We start from the raw sequence: 14,005 nt of genomic DNA on the forward strand, positions 1-14,005 counted from the left end.
ACTCCGTGGAAGCATCTGCTAAGATGTGTGAGGCCTACAACGCATATTTTGGCATGCCTGTCGGGGATCAAGACAAACCCTGGGCACCTCATTTCACCTGCGAGCACTGCAAAAAAAAACTCTGGAAGGTAAGATGGACAATTATTGCTCGGAATTTTATGTTATAAAATTTGTTAAAATTTTTAAAATTGTAAAAGTTTTTAATTTTAAAATGTTTTACAATTTTCAATGTTATTGAATAAATATATCATATATGAAAAATGTTGCGAGAATCTCTTACACATTAGTCATGGGTGAAATAAATGTATTTTTGTAGGATGGTACAGAGGGGAAAAGAGAGCCATGAAGTTCGCTATCCCAAGAATTTGGCGGGAACCCACTGACCACTCAAGCAACTGCTACTTCTGCATGATGGACCCTTCCAAATGTCGGACTGGCAAGAATGCACCTGCTATCACGTATCCGGACCTTCCTTCATCCATCGCCCCGGTGCCACACTGCCATGAGCTCCCCGTACCCACTCCTCCGGAGAGAGAGAGCAGCCGTCTTTAGAAGTAAAGAGAAGGGTCTTTCAGGTACCTTCAAGACTTCTTCCCTAAGCTGTCTGAGGCAAAGTTCAAAACCGGTGTCTTCGTCGTACCACAGATAAAGAAGATCCTGGAGTGCATTGAATTCCCCAAGAAGCTTATTAGTAAGGAGAAATCGGCTTGGAACAGCTTTGTCGCAGTGGTTCGGGGCTTCCTGGGCAATCACAAGGCCGAAAACTATGTGGAGCTGGTTGAGACTCTGGTGAAGAACTACGGCACAATGGGCTGAAGGATGTCCCTCAAAGTCCATATCCTTGATGCTCATCTTGATAAATTCAAGGAGAACATGGGAGCGTACTCGGAGGAGCAAGGTGAGCGCTTCCACCAGGATATAATGGACTTTGAACGCCGCTACCAAGGACAGTATAACGAGAACATGATGGGAGACTACATTTGGGGGCTGATTCGTGAAAGTGATTTACAGTATAATCTTAAATCTCGAAAAACTACTCACTTCTAAATCTTTTGTAGTCATTTTTGTATTACTTTAGTATAAATACATGTTAATTTGGATTCATATGTTGTTTTATTCTGACTTTATGTGAACCAAAAGACACAAATTCGTCCGTTTTCTCATTGGAAAAAGGTAAATTTCAAAATATCACTGTCCTGGTAACAAAAGCAAAGTTTGTGGGGAATAGTAGCCATTTTCTATACTTTTGAGGCATAAGCAATTAGGAAATAACACCTACTACCCAGGAACAAAAATTGTGTTACATAGTGATATCAAGACGACGGAACAAGCCTGCTTGCTGCTACAAAAGCGGCACTATACTGAACTTTACCGATGCGTTAGGAATAGACACCATTCATTTATTCATGCTTTTACATATCGACTAATTGCATTCCGCATTTACAGAACATACATGATTATCGTGAACATTTGATAAAATCAAACAATCAAAAAATTCCACTGACTTACACTGCTTTCACTTTTTACCATTTACTTCTTAGCCCTTAGCTTGCGTCTCAAAGCGTGATGATGTTGGTTTTGTTGACTCAGTTGCCATGGGAACGTTTAAAACTCCGCGACAAACTTTACTCAAATGCACAGCTGTACAGAACACACCCCCTCAGGCATGTGCTGTCTATTCACGGGAACAGACTACTGAAGCAGTTAGTTCAGATGAGCGCTGGATACACAAGAAACAATCTGACAATTTCACAAATAAACCCGTTTGTGTTCAAACCTATGAGAGGTGGAATGTAACAAAAATGTGAACTGCAAAAGCCGGAGCGTCAAACATCAACGACAAAGTTCAACATTTGAATTGAAGTAACAGCTGTCAAATAGACAAAACTCAACATTCGAAGATAATATGCCAAATTGAATATGCTCAACACACTAATTGAATTAATTATACATAAAATAATGAATGTAATTAAGCTCAATAATTGAAATGTGAACTTCAAATCTTAAATAAATTGATTACAATTCAAATTTCCAACACGCCATCCGATTTGTGTTGATTCTGTTCTAAATCAAAACTGCGCGTTGTATTTCAGGTTAAGCGTTGTGCTTTCCATTTGCCACTTGGTCATTCTATTCCCCGGGACTGCCCCTGTCATGGCAAATCTGACATGCGAAAGAGATGCTTTGCACTGTTTCTTAAATCAAGTGGCCTCAAATAAATTGTCTACTTTAATATATGCTTAGCCTACCTAAGCATATGTTTACTACATGCCTCCATAGCTGAGCCTTTAATCAGACAGTCCTTGTCGGTGACAGTCCAGTTTGTTCCGCACGTACTTCTGCCAAACTTAAATTCAAAGTACAATCTTCTAAATGGGTTATTATTATTATTATTATTATTATTATTATTATTATTATTATTATTATTATTATTATTATTATTATTTATTTTAATTAACGTACTGATTGAAAATTAGAGGACTAATATGAAAGAGGTGCGCGCATCAATTGCAGCTAATTAGCTCCCATTAGCACCTGAACCTCTTTATAAACCCATTGGGCTCTAAGGAACACCAAACTTAACTACTGACGGGTTTGTTTTTATTATTGGTTCTTTATAACGGTGAAAGAAGTTCACGGTTGGGGCTGCCTTGGATTTAATGATGCCGTGTTGTCTTAGATTTGGGTAATTGTTGATCTTTTCTCTACTTTAGAAACGTTCATTTTATTGTGTGTGTCTCACTTGCGTGTTTTCTTTTTCTTCCAATGCAGAATAACATTGCTGTTAGCAGTGTTAGTCACTGAAGTTTGGACGCAGAACCCGCCTCTAGGTACGATAACGGTCGCTTCAGCACATCTGTTCTTTTAGCTTGCTGTTTATTTGCCGGTTGTGTGTTTTCATGTATCGTTGTCTTCTGCAGGCTCGGTGAGGACAGAATGTCAAGGGAGTGTTATGATGATGATGTTGGATAAGTCTTTTGTTGGAAAGTATTTTCGTATCAATGTGATTGGTGAGTGATCAATTTTCTTGAATGGAAAGCTTTTGATGTATAAAGCCTGTTGAGTCGTAATGTAATAACCTGAATTAAGAACAGAGTACTCCTGCGCTGTAAGGCTTCGTTTTTTTCAAATGCAGTGTATGAAACTCTTGCGTTAACTTTAAAAGCATGTTGCTGATCACCCTAAATAGACCTGTGCTGCTACAACCTTAGTCAGATTTGTTGACTGCAAGTGCGCCGAAATATAAATTATTTACTCTAAACATACTGTTCCGAATGGGCGCATAATTCTATTAATATAACTCGTTTTTACAAAATTGCTTGTGGAACGTGGCGGTGGGGGTGTTCACTTTGTTATATCTCTACCTTGCTTGATCACGTGTACAGTTTCTTAAAAGGCCAACTTAATTTATTTTCCATAGACAATAAGGGGGCGCTTGTGTCCCTCTCTCCAAGACTGGCCGCACAGTGTGGATATAGCTTAACCGTTGACTTCTTGGGAAATGCCAAGTTCCTTGCTTCTGTGGTGAGCTGCTTTGCTCAGAACACAGTGAGTTTTAATTATATTTCTTTTTAAACGTGTTTCTAATGGTGACATGCTGGGACTAACTTTAGCCTTTGTTTCCAGAATGATGAGACCTACAAGCTGACAGTACAAATCAGTGTCTTCTCAAACAGTGCAATGACTTCAGCTTCCTCCTATGTTCAGAGCATGACATGCCGCTATTCTCCATGGGCAGAGAGGGAGATTCTGTGTGAAAGAAACTACATGGAGGTAAGGGCTATCGGGATGTGATAATGCTGTTCAGTATAACTTGTTGGGTTGTGTGGGTATTTTAATTGTCATTACAGAAGTGCTTCACTCATGACTAATGTGAATTCTCTTTAGGTTTCTGTGAGAAGAGGGGTGCCACTTATTGAGCCAAACTTTGTTCAAGATGATCCTGATTGGTCCCTTGCATACCCTGAGGTAGAATCATGTGACTTTGCATTTGCTTCATTCACATCCCCTTGGTCTTGCCTAATTGAGGTCTACTCTACTGTCTCATCTAGTTGAAGCAAAATCTAACGGCCCCCTTAACTTTAACCTGTCTCCCAAGAGGGTGGTCATATTGGAATTGTGTAACATTTAAGGCATTGGCTTTGTATACGTATTCTGTGATTTGTTGTGGTAAAACATGATTGTGGTGAAGTTAACACTTTCTTGTCAGTGTGTAAGCTTTGTATTTCAACCACTTAGGTAGTGGCTTCATATGTGCAGGGTTATAAACCCTTCATGATAAATGTGTCCTGATATACCTTTTTGAAGTCTGCTGTATAGGAGCAATTTCAAGTATTATCCTAAAGTTTGGTACACTGATATTAAGGTCCAGTACAAATGAGTGGCTACAAACTCTGCCTGTATCCGATCCAGACCACATGCTTTCACATAGGCTCTTTCGTACGCAGTTGTATTTGAGGATTCTCTGTTCCATTAGAGACGTTTGATCATATAACGGTTTCAGTGATACATTTCACCCTTCAGTTTTAGTTCATGTTTTATTAAACAAGCCATATGCTGTGACAAATCCTTTAGACTGGGGATGCTTTGTGTTCAAACTCCCTATTCTAATGGGGTTTTCTCTTTGCTAGGCAACTGCTGCTGACAACAGCATCTGGAAAATTGTGTTCCATCTCCCAGCAAATAGAAAGACAACCATGACTGTTGCTCAGGCCATGACAAATGGCTATGGCATAAACACTACACCAACTCGAATTCTGGTTAGAGCTGCATACAACTCCACAGAAAGCCAGCCTCAGGTGGTAAGTAGTCTAGGCTTCATTGTTGTGTAGTACAGTATATTCAGACAATGAAGGTAGATTTAGTCTTTTATTTTAGTAAAAGTTCCCCTTCCCCTCCAACAGATCCAAACTGTACCAATGGCTGTGCTAAGATCAACCACCTTTTATAAGCAAAGATGGATGGTCATGATGGTGGACACTGCAGTTACATGTCCTACTGGTGAGTAAGATTATGGAGGGCAACGGTGCTCAAGAACTGTTCTAGGTTTAAGTGTGTTTTCTATACCAAGTCTATGGTGTTCCTTTCTGTCAGATGGAACAGCCTTCACAGAACAGATGATTACATGGAATGTTCCCCGTGTTCTACCTCCCCTTGTTCCGACGCCACAAATTACTACCCTTGATGTTCAAATGGGAGTTGATGGCCGCAAGCTTGACCCTGCAACGATTCATAATAGAGATTATAAACTGGATGTCGGTCCCCAGCTAATCACTGTAAAAATTCCTGTGGGAGCTGATGGTGGATATTACAAGGTATGTAGACGTTCAATATCTTCTAAATCCTTCTCATTTTAAAGCTTGCTTCCTAAGATGCTTCTGTGCTTTCAGAGCCATGTAGTGGACAACACCTACAGTGCCTTGCGAAAATATTCGGCCCCCTTGAACTTTACGACCTTTTGCCACATTTCAGGCTTCAAACATAAAGATATGAAACTGTAATTTTTTGTGAAGAATCAACAACAAGTGGGACACAATCATGAAGTGGAACGAAATTTATTGGATATTTCAAACTTTTTTAACAAATAAAAAACTGAAAAATTGGGCGTGCAAAATTATTCAGCCCCTTTACTTTCAGTGCAGCAAACTCTCTCCAGAAGTTCAGTGAGGATCTCTGAATGATCCAATGTTGACCTAAATGACTAATGATGATAAATAGAATCCACCTGTGTGTAATCAAGTCTCCGTATAAATGCACCTGCACTGTGATAGTCTCAGAGGTCCGTTTAAAGCACAGAGAGCATCATGAAGAACAAGGAACACACCAGGCAGGTCCGAGATACTGTTGTGGAGAAGTTTAAAGCCGGATTTGGATACAAAAAGATTTCCCAAGCTTTAAACATCCCAAGGAGCACTGTGCAAGCGATAATATTGAAATGGAAGGAGTATCAGACCACTGCAAATCTACCAAGACCTGGCCGTCCCTCTAAACTTTCAGCTCATACAAGGAGAAGACTGATCAGAGATGCAGCCAAGAGGCCCATGATCACTCTGGATGAACTGCAGAGATCTACAGCTGAGGTGGGAGACTCTGTCCATAGGACAACAATCAGTCGTACACTGCACAAATCTGGCCTTTATGGAAGAGTGGCAAGAAGAAAGCCATTTCTTAAAGATATCCATAAAAAGTGTCGTTTACAGTTTGCCACAAGCCACCTGGGAGACACACCAAACATGTGGAAGAAGGTGCTCTGGTCAGATGAAACCAAAATCGAACTTTTTGGCAACAATGCAAAACGTTATGTTTGGCGTAAATGCAACACAGCTCATCACCCTGAACACACCATCCCCACTGTCAAACATGGTGGTGGCAGCATCATGGTTTGGGCCTGCTTTTCTTCAGCAGGGACAGGGAAGATGGTTAAAATTGATGGGAAGATGGATGGAGCCAAATACAGGACCATTCTGGAAGAAAACCTGATGGAGTCTGCAAAAGACCTGAGACTGGGACGGAGATTTGTCTTCCAACAAGACAATGATCCAAAACATAAAGCAAAATCTACAATGGAATGGTTCACAAATAAACATATCCAGGTGTTAGAATGGCCAAGTCAAAGTCCAGACCTGAATCCAATCGAGAATCTGTGGAAAGAACTGAAAACTGCTGTTCACAAATGCTCTCCATCCAACCTCACTGAGCTCGAGCTGTTTTGCAAGGAGGAATGGGCAAAAATTTCAGTCTCTCGATGTGCAAAACTGATAGAGACATACCCCAAGCGACTTACAGCTGTAATCGCAGCAAAAGGTGGCGCTACAAAGTATTAACTTAAGGGGGCTGAATAATTTTGCACGCCCAATTTTTCAGTTTTTTATTTGTTAAAAAAGTTTGAAATATCCAATAAATTTCGTTCCACTTCATGATTGTGTCCCACTTGTTGTTGATTCTTCACAAAAAATTACAGTTTCATATCTTTATGTTTGAAGCCTGAAATGTGGCAAAAGGTCGCAAAGTTCAAGGGGGCCGAATACTTTCGCAAGGCACTGTATGTGATCTCTTACTCTATTGAACCAATGCTGGAGCATACCTGGCAAGATGGGCCTGAGAAGACCAAGTACACAGTACTTCATCCAATAACCACTCCTTTCATGCCTCGGCCACCAGTTGTCACAAACAGTATGTAGAACTTGTCCACATGCAGTAAATCAAAGGGATTTGTTGCAGTGCTCCACTTCATAGCCTTCATTTAACTGTGTGCTTTAATTTCAGACACTGTTCCTAAAGCCAGAGTGTTCAATGTGACCCTGGGGACATTCCTGCCTGATGTGGAGCTGGTCAAAATTATAGTTGGACCAGAGACGTTAACTGTGCCAGAAGCCAACCTAAAAGGTTATAATGTCCAGGAGCATGTCTTTCCCAATGGATCCAAGACTTACACTCTCCAGGTGCCATTTGAGGACCCCAATGTGAAGCAAAAGGTAACATCCCACCTGTTCAACCATCCAATTGCCATTTTGAAAACACTTGCTTGCTGTCTGACTTTGGGTGTAATCCTACAAACCCATGTTTCTTTCAGGTAACTCCTCCAGACACCAGAATCTACATTCTGCCCCTGACCTACTTGCTGAATATAGTGCCAGAGAATACACCCTTTACTCATCCTGCTGTAGTTGAAGCCATTCTCAAAGACATCAGTAAGTGCCTGACTGTTTGTGGTCTACAACTACTCTTTTCTGACAATCCAGTCCATTGCCCTGACAACTGCTTTTCCTCTTGCAGTTCTACCTACAGTAACTGGCTACTGTGATGGTGCTGCATTCTATACCATGGTAACATATGGCAACATGGGTCGCAACTGGGTTCCTTTTGTGGGCTCAAGAGAACTTGGTGGAAGTCTGCTTGCCCTGTACAAGTATAATGCCAATGCTACCAATTTCTGGATGACTGTGCCATACAATTCAGTTGATGCCACATATGAAGTAAGTGATGGAACTTTAATGTGTTTTTAGTTGTCTTGGGTTCAACACATTACTGACCTGATGTATTGTCTCCTGTAGGTGATCAGTTCTTCGGGCATCAGAAGCAGGCTTGACTTGACCTTGAAGGATGTTGGGACCATGGTTGTGGTGGCTGACTTTTCTCTGTCCTGCAGTTTCCCTACAAAGATGATTGGTAACTCTCCTGCAGACCAAGCATTTTTTAGAATAGCTGCTTTTGAGATTGGCCAAAGGTTGCATGGAGTGGTATTGAAGCTATAATCTGTTTCCTTAACCTGGATCCAAATGCTGTGTTTCAGATTGCTTCACCAATGGAACTATGGCAGCTCTCGCTGTGAAAGTGGAATCTGTCCCCAGCTTGTCTCCAAGTCAACTAACTCTAAGGGATCAGAGTTGCCGGCCTCTTCAGTCTGATGCTATCAATGCGGTTTTCTACTTCAATGTCAACTCCTGTGGAACAACTAGACGGGTTAGTATTGACACATTTTTAAAACCATATTTTGAGGAGGTTCAACATATTGACAAGTTGACCAACAACCCTGGATCACTCTGGGGAGCCATGGTGACCAGTGTTTCTATCAGCTGAATTACTTGCATGAATTGTGTACGTCTGAAGGATGCCACCTTTTTGTATTTAACTGCTTGTCCAGTTGACAAAGGTGCTGCGACACATGTCTCTTGGTTATGGCATTGCATGTGCTGCCTATAGAACTTTTGGGTCAATAGCAGTGAGCTGGAAGGAGTGTACTAACTGGGGAAGATCCCGTGGCTAGTACATAGGATGGGACTAAACTAGTACACGAGTTAATACCAATTGCAGCTCAAGAGTTGCCAGCTGTGTATTCAAATGTGTATTTGCAACAAATCCAAAATTTACTGCTGTTGCCCTCCTAGAGGTTACTAAAACAATACCAAATTAGTCTAGCAGTTTCTGTAGACAGACTTGTGGTGTCATACTAACTGTAACAAACATGAGGTCCCAAAAGTGTTCAATTATGAAATTGCAATATTCATAACCAACGCTTTTTATTTTTAAATTGTGAAATTGGTACAAAATTAGTACACAGCTGGGGATGATCCTGAGTACCATATTAGCTAGTCTGTAACTTGGTATGCAGCTCCATACTAAATCTACAAGTTAATTGCAACCCGAGCCTTTTGTGATTTCTCTTCCAGTTTGACAACAACCTCCTGACTTATGAGAATGACGTGCTGTTCACATCTTACCGGTAAGGATTGCAATCAAATTGAGTATCCTTGTGGTTGAGCCTGAAACTCTCCTAACCCCCATCTCCTCTTTCCAGGTTGAGAGTTGCCTGTCACTACCTGGTCAATGACACCAAGGTAGTACAGTTCTTGTACCAGAATAATCCTGCACCTGTAGTCCAGCCTGGCTTGGGGGACCTTGCAGTCATCATGCGGCTTGCATTGGGTAGGACTTGGCAATTGAAATAATATAGATGCTCTAGTAGTGTGTTTCCACCTATAAAATTCTCCCTTGCATCTCTGCAGATTCAACCTACAATGACTTCTATGGAGCTCGGGATTACCCTGTTGTGAAGTACTTGCGAAGACCCTTGTATTTTGAGGTAGAGCTCCTGTACAGCAGGGATCCACAGGCTGAATTGTTTTTGGAGAACTGCTGGGCAACCTATTCTGTTGACAGGAATAGCTCTCCAAAGTGGGATGTTGTTGTGGACAGGTAAGATGCTGGAATATGATATTGCTGTTACAAAACCTAGGAATTGGAGTTGTGGCTGATGTGCTCCTGACCTACTTTCTCTTTCTAGCTGTGAGAACTCTGCAGATGAGTACTTGACCATCTTTCACCCAGTCTCCAGCAATGCAAGAGTGCTGTTCCCTTCCCATCTGAAGAGGTTTGAAGTGAAAATGTTTTCCTTCACAAGCGGCCGGGATGCAATGAAAGGACAGGTAAAGTGGAGTGTTGGGATGGGGATCTTGTACCACAATGCATGGTTTGGATTGCTTTGCAAGCAACGAATAGTCACTGTTCTCAAATCTTTAGTGAGTTGGAATGAAAACATGTAACTGCACTTTTGCAAGAAACACTTATGATGCAATATATGTGTTTTTCAATTCAGTAATCCTCATTGGATGATGGTACTGCCTGATCTATTGATGCTTGTTTTACTTGACAAGGTGTGCTGTCTTTCAGATTTACTTCCACTGCAGTGTTGTGATATGTGATTCAAACCGGCCATCAGACAGCCTCTGTAGCAGACGGTGCATTCCAGGGAAACAGAGGCTTGGTAAGAGCTCTGTTTGAGAGGAGGGGACATTTTGCATGCGTTTTTGTCCATTTGTTTTGATGGACTCCTAATTCCTCCTGTAGGTCGCAGTGCTGAAGGGATGGATGGTGGTGCAAAGGCGTTTGTGTCTTCTGGCCCAATTGAGCTGAAGAGAGATGGATCCCTTCACTTTATGCCTAGAAGCGGTAATATGCATGATGTGAACACAATTGCAGTTCAAGTAAAATATATAACTATCTCTCTTTATATTCCTCTAACTATTACTTTCTTCTCTTGCAGCCCAATTCAATGTGTGGTCCCTTCTGGGAGCTGCAGGATGTGTGTGTTCAGTGGTTATCTTCATAGCTGGAGTTGTATCTTTCTGGAAACTGCCAAAAAGTGTGTATTGATAAATAACAATCTTGCTTGTAAAAGCTTATTTTTTTGTGCTTGATTAATTCTACACTTGATATGTCAGAATGGCCATGTCAATGGGATTTCCTCCTCCTTGCAGTATCAAATGCTTTGATTTGCCCTGATCAGGCCATTCTCAATATGGTGTGTTACTCAAGGACCCTTCACTAATTCACTGTGTGAACCCGGGGGCAAAGACTTTCCTCCTCCAATGAGCTGTAACCCTATTTTTATATTTAACAGTAACAGGGCAATTACTATACCTTCAGTTATTTAGCATGATAAAATTTATGGAAGAAACCCACCCCCTCATTTGTCCCTTTTATTAAATATGTATTGGGTAACAATTTTCATATAAATTCTATTTCAGTATACAATTTATACATTGTCTTGAACCAGGCTTCAACAAGAAATAAACTAGAGCCCTGCTTCACTGATTTAAGAATATATGTTTAACTGTTAATTATTTTGAAGCATCGTGTGTAGAAATAGTAATGGAGGAGGGGGGTTCATTTGAAAACAAAAGCTGGTGTAAAGTTAAAAGCTGTCCACCAAAGCCAGGCTTGTCCACTTTCCCTTATGTTGGGCCCTTCTCCCTGACAGATTCTCTTGTCTCTTTTAAATTTATATTGTGGTGGCTTCATAAATAATTTTCCCACTTGTTAGTTTTTGTAGGCTAGGTATCCTCTACATTACGACTCATCATACAGTCACTGTGCAGCACTTCCAGCTCTTAACTTCTAGAATAATTCCAGGTGTGTAAACTTCCCAATCTTCAGAATACAGTAAGCTTTTATTAACTTGCATCCAATAATAAAACTAGTGGAAAATCCTTCCAATACAGCAATATGTTCCATACCAGTAACTCCATTCAAAAGTACAAACTAATTGTCTTCAGTTGAACTGTATTTGCTGCTGTTCCTCCTCACTGTGTCATCTGTGTTCTTTATTGTTTACTTTCCACACTGAATTCTATAATTCATTAGCTATAAAGAAAACTACCACTTGAGGGTGCAGTGCATAGAAAAGGAGCACATACCAATCCATAAACCATAATAACTATACATACCTAACTAAAATAAGAATACATTCCTGTGACGAGATAAAGTGATCCCGTGCTGTAAGCCATCCTCCCAGGGGGCTGTGAGCCAGCCTAGAAGGCCCCAACAGAGATGGTGTGACGTGGCAGTTCTACCTTTGGGGCGGAAGTCCCGAAAGGACGGTCACCATCTTTGTTGAGGGCAACAACACGGAATGTCCTGCAAAGTCCCAGAATTGGGAGGAGATTAAAATGCCAATTGCTGATTGGTGTTCTGCTGATTAGGGTGCGTTCCGCGGCACATTAAAGGGGGCCCTGTTGTAGCAGTCGAGGGTGGTATCTGAAAGCACAAAGGAATATTGGAGAGGTACTGAGGGATAAAACCAAACAAATGCTCACTGACTTTTTTGACAGACATAAACAAACTAATTCAAAAGAGAGACAGCCAACCAGGAGGGTGGACACCAGAATGGCCAGAAAGGCAAGGACAGCCACCCAGAGTCTGGATAATTTTACTTTATTGTTTGTTTGTTTTGTCTCTCCACATTTCAGTTAGCGTTTCTCTTTTGTTTGGACATTTTCTTTTGTTTGTTGTCCTGATTACCACTGTTTGCAGACACTAATAAAGGAAAAGAAAACAACTTGTGTCATATCATACCATTGTCTGGACGTGATTATTTTTACACCTCCACCCAACTCCGCTATCTGTGACAATTCCTTTTTTTTTAATAATCAAAATTCCAGTTCAGCTCCTACATACGTTTTTGCAAAAGCAATTATTTTTGCTAACATTTCAGGTTCTAAAATCACTATTTCCAGCAGTGCAGTTCCTTCCTGTCTGTATTGGTCATACTTTAGGGCCCATGGGAAGCCTGTGGCAGGCATGCATTCTGGTTACCATGTGACTGCTTGTTTATTGGGACAATTCAGGCTTTTCCAATTGCAATGCATTGTGGTACATTCTACACCTCTTGGTCACTGTTCACAGCAGGACTACACTTCCCACAATCTTTTGGCGTGTGAGTTGAAGAGCCTAAACTATCCCAGTGTGTTCTAGTGTGCATGAAGTCATATGGTAACTCTGCCCGTGAAGGCCTGTTTCAGAGTCCTACCCCATGCAGTCTCCCTTATTTTGAAAGCTCAGTGCTGACAGGTATACGTATTATAAAACACACACATGCAAATAACAGAATTCTAGAAACAAACTTTGTTATACAGTTCTGTGGGTGATCGTGTTCACAAAAACTAAGTATATTAAGTATTAATCCAAATACATGCAAAATATAAAACATTAATATATCTCTTATATTTTTGCTTAGTGTAGTTTGTATTACTCCCGTCAGATAAAAAAAAAATCGAATACAGTGGCTAATGCAGCCTCCAGCGTTCAGCCACAAAACGGTAAAACTGCAAACAAACTACAATTCCCAGAATCCCGTACCAGTTTCTGTAGTCCCATGTGTGATGCCATAGGTCTGGCTGCCTCTGAGTTGTGATTACACAGGCATAATCTACTTATTAGATTCCTTCTTGCTTTGACATGCTACTTTCAATATGCAAGTTTAGGGTGAAATTATCAACACTCCTTATATATACCTTGTTCTAGCATCACAAAAAAGTGCTACTTAACAACATGTTGTTCTCTTCATGTTTGAGTGTGTGAGTTATTGGAACTGAATTCACTACACTGGAAACACCGTGTGTAGTACGGGGGGTGTAATGTGTTGATATTATAAAGAGGATGGAGAGTTTGATGCAAGACTCGATCAGACACAGGCACATTCATATTATTAAACCTGCTATCAGACTCTCCGGCGTCGTCACTCTGAGTGCTCTTTGAAACAGACTGAGTTCGTATTTATATCCATGTTGGGTTAATCAGAGATGACTATCGGCAGCCCGTCTGTAGTACTACCGGAGATTTTAATTGCACAGTTTGTACCGCTCTGTGCAGCGCCGTCCCGTTTGTAACACGGTACGTGAACTGCATTCTGCTAAACAAAACATCACAACAGCAGCAGCAGCGCCATCTACTGGACAAAACACAGACATGCACGTTGAAACAATGATCCAGTCCAATATCTACAAAGACTAAACAAGAAACTATTAGCGAAGCCCCGAAAAAGAAAATATTATACAAAACGGTTTAAAATCATATGTTTTAGATATGATTTAGATATTCGGGTTGGATACCTCGGAAGCCAGCGGAACTCCAGCGTTTCTCTGACAACCACTGATAACCCCTCCCGTGATGATCGGCGCTGCCATGACAACCCGTGACATCACCCGCACAAGTTACAACACGGCGA

At 41.0% G+C, this 14,005-nt stretch overlaps 2 protein-coding genes across 2 annotated transcripts; both read left to right on the top strand.

Annotated features, from left to right (window-relative positions):
- Nucleotides 1–2,557: 2,557 nt before the first annotated feature.
- LOC131703100 (uncharacterized) lies at nt 2,558–9,175 on the top strand. The gene is made up of 11 exons (XM_059005967.1): nt 2,558–2,686; nt 2,773–2,831; nt 2,922–3,011; nt 3,422–3,549; nt 3,628–3,774; nt 3,889–3,969; nt 4,632–4,802; nt 4,905–5,001; nt 5,095–5,315; nt 5,391–5,415; nt 9,171–9,175. Exons 1-11 carry the CDS (start codon nt 2,661–2,663, stop codon nt 9,173–9,175), a joined length of 1,050 nt encoding a protein of 349 aa, XP_058861950.1. The 5' UTR covers nt 2,558–2,660.
- Nucleotides 9,176–9,511: 336 nt separating this feature from the next.
- On the top strand, nt 9,512–11,120 carry LOC131703007 (zona pellucida sperm-binding protein 2-like). The gene is made up of 5 exons (XM_059005886.1): nt 9,512–9,696; nt 9,785–9,926; nt 10,171–10,264; nt 10,348–10,449; nt 10,544–11,120. Exons 2-5 carry the CDS (start codon nt 9,885–9,887, stop codon nt 10,651–10,653), a joined length of 348 nt encoding a protein of 115 aa, XP_058861869.1. The 5' UTR covers nt 9,512–9,696; nt 9,785–9,884; the 3' UTR covers nt 10,654–11,120.
- The last annotated feature ends 2,885 nt before the right edge of the window (nt 11,121–14,005 follow it).

The sequence above is a fragment of the Acipenser ruthenus genome, chromosome 32 (genome assembly GCF_902713425.1).
Source record: "Acipenser ruthenus chromosome 32, fAciRut3.2 maternal haplotype, whole genome shotgun sequence".
Lineage (NCBI taxonomy): Eukaryota > Metazoa > Chordata > Actinopteri > Acipenseriformes > Acipenseridae > Acipenser > Acipenser ruthenus.

Coding starts and splice junctions, on each gene's coding strand:
- LOC131703100 (XM_059005967.1), top strand. CDS start 2,661: ATGATGCCGTGTTGTCTTAGATTTGG. Junction 3,550..3,627: donor GCTGCTTTGCTCAGAACACA/GTGAGTTTTAAT, acceptor CTTTGTTTCCAG/AATGATGAGACCTACAAGCT. Junction 3,775..3,888: donor GTGAAAGAAACTACATGGAG/GTAAGGGCTATC, acceptor AATTCTCTTTAG/GTTTCTGTGAGAAGAGGGGT.
- LOC131703007 (XM_059005886.1), top strand. CDS start 9,885: ATGTTTTCCTTCACAAGCGGCCGGGATGCAATGAAAGGACAG. Junction 9,927..10,170: donor GGGATGCAATGAAAGGACAG/GTAAAGTGGAGT, acceptor GCTGTCTTTCAG/ATTTACTTCCACTGCAGTGT. Junction 10,450..10,543: donor TCACTTTATGCCTAGAAGCG/GTAATATGCATG, acceptor CTTCTCTTGCAG/CCCAATTCAATGTGTGGTCC.